Genomic DNA, 2,281 nt, shown 5'->3' on the forward strand with positions numbered 1-2,281 from the left:
CATTTTCAGTCATCTCAGCTTAGAGGTCAAATATCCAAAATTAAAAAGGTTAAAAAAAAAGAAGAAGAAAGCAAGGAAGAAAAGAAGGAAACAATTTTCTTATCTCATAGTAATAAGGCAGTTTTCCTTAAAAAAAAAAGACTTAAGCCTTAAATTCTCTTTCCTAATCAAAATGTGCTTTTCCATCTTTAGACTATTCCTCTTATATCCTGTATTATTCATGATGTTTAATTCTTGAAATAGCACATGGCTGAAAACAGAAGCTAACCTCTTGTTCACTATGAATTAAATCTTCTTTTCCTAGGACCCGTCTACAATGTACAATTTGGGGTTGGCCAACATTATTTTCTCTGAAATACGTTACAGCATTTTGCCTTTTCAATATATAGTTATACAATACATTGTTAACACAACATATTTAATATAGTCAATATAGTAAATACAACTATAACACACATGATATGATGCCACTTTGGTGGTTTTCTTCATCCATGTAATTCTGAAATTTGACAGTATAGTTTTCATATTCTAATGAGCTGAGTATTACCTTTGCAAGGATAGAAAAATAAAATAAATTCATAATATTCTTGTGTGGTTTGCCCCTGGGGTGGATTACCCTAATGGGGGGATATTTGAGCCTTTCCCCAAGTCATTAAAAATCCTCCAGCGAGCAGCCCCTTGTCCTCTCCAGGGAGTGGGGGGAAAGGATCTTTAATCATAATAATCCTGGGGGGAGAAGCCGGTAGGATCCTGGGACGTCGTGCAGTTAGTTGTCTGAAGATTCTTCAATCACTATGTCAAGTGACACAGATGTTTCTCTTTCTTCATATGATGAAGATCAGGGATCTAAACTTATCCGAAAAGCTAGAGAGGCACCATTTGTCCCCATTGGAGTGGCAGGTTTTGCAGCAATCGTTGCATATGGATTATATAAATTGAAGAGCAGGGGCAATACTAAAATGTCTGTTCACCTGATCCACATGCGCGTGGCAGCCCAAGGCTTTGTTGTGGGAGCAATGACTCTTGGTATGGGCTATTCCATGTATCAAGAATTCTGGGCAAAACCTAAACCTTAGAAGAGGAGATGCTGTCTTGGTCTTGGTGGTGCTTGCTTTACTTAGACATCTCATATTGAGGTTATATGTTTATGTTAAAAATAAATTCTGTGGGTCGGACAATAACATAGTAATTTGAATATTGGCTTCCTTTCTTGTAGGCTTGATTTGCCTAGTGACTAGTTCACTCGCTAGGTCATTCAGGGGAGTCAGATTAGCAGAAAAACATGTCACTTTTAAATGCATTTGATAGTGGTACAGTGTCCACCTTCTTAAACTCTTCTGATAAAATTGCTTGTAAAGAGGACAACATGCCAAACCTGAAAATGCTCCCAGTTGTTGCAGAATATCATATGCTTTTGATGTAATGTAGGAATCCTATTTACCCCAGTTAATTTAACTCTTTCTGACTGCCTTGTGGACTGAGTACTGTTTTTAAGGTCTGGTTGGCTCTTGAAGGACCCTTTCAGAACACTGCACGGAATAATTATAAACCTCCCAGCAACTATGTGTGTGTGTTTAAACCAAACCTAAAGAGCTGGTAACAGCTGCTTTGAAGTAGTATCTGTTTCAGAATCATAGTTGTAAACATGAGAATAACTTAACTGTAGATCCCCGTTTAGCTGTTTTGTAATTGCAGAATTATAGTTTGCTGCTGTTATATTAGAATAATTTTTAAATGGCATTTTGAAATAGAAATGTGTATTTTAAGTGCTAATGCAAAGGTAAATGAAAAATACTTTTTAAATGTGTGCAGTCTGTTTATTTTCTCTGAAAGAATCATAAATGTTAAACTAAATAAATTGCCTGTAATGGAAGTGATTTATGAGCAAGCTGGTTTGGTCAGACACTATACAAACTTTGGTATACTACAGAATGCTTTGTTGTACTTGTGAAATTCTCTCGTCTAACCTGAATTTACATTCCATGGTGATAACATGGTAAATGTAGTGTTATTAAAGTAAGTGAACACACACACACAAAAAAATAATAATAATAATAATAATCCTGGGGGGAGAAATCTCGGAAATAAGACATCTGCTTCTGTGCCTTGTTGTTTTGCAGAATAGCAATGATTGCCTTAGCAGCTTCTATTGCCATATGTATACAATAAGTAAATGAACAGAAAATTGAATGAACGCATAAAAGAAGGATAAACCCACCCAGCTTAACAAACCCACTCTCTCACCTGCTGTGCCCTGAAACATGAAAGAAAGAATCACGGG

General features: G+C 36.2%; 1 protein-coding gene across 1 annotated transcript; it reads left to right on the top strand.

The window, feature by feature from the left end:
* The first annotated feature begins 773 nt into the window (after window positions 1-773).
* LOC309797797 (HIG1 domain family member 1A, mitochondrial) lies at window positions 774-2,023 on the top strand. Its single transcript, XM_082646209.1, has one exon. The coding sequence runs from the start codon at window positions 795-797 to the stop codon at window positions 1,074-1,076; it is 282 nt and encodes a 93-aa protein (XP_082502335.1). The 5' UTR covers window positions 774-794; the 3' UTR covers window positions 1,077-2,023.
* Window positions 2,024-2,281: the final 258 nt, after the last annotated feature.

The sequence above is a fragment of the Mesoplodon mirus genome (genome assembly GCF_964341445.2).
Source record: "Mesoplodon mirus genome assembly, contig: HAP1_SCAFFOLD_993, whole genome shotgun sequence".
Classification (NCBI taxonomy): domain Eukaryota; kingdom Metazoa; phylum Chordata; class Mammalia; order Artiodactyla; family Ziphiidae; genus Mesoplodon; species Mesoplodon mirus.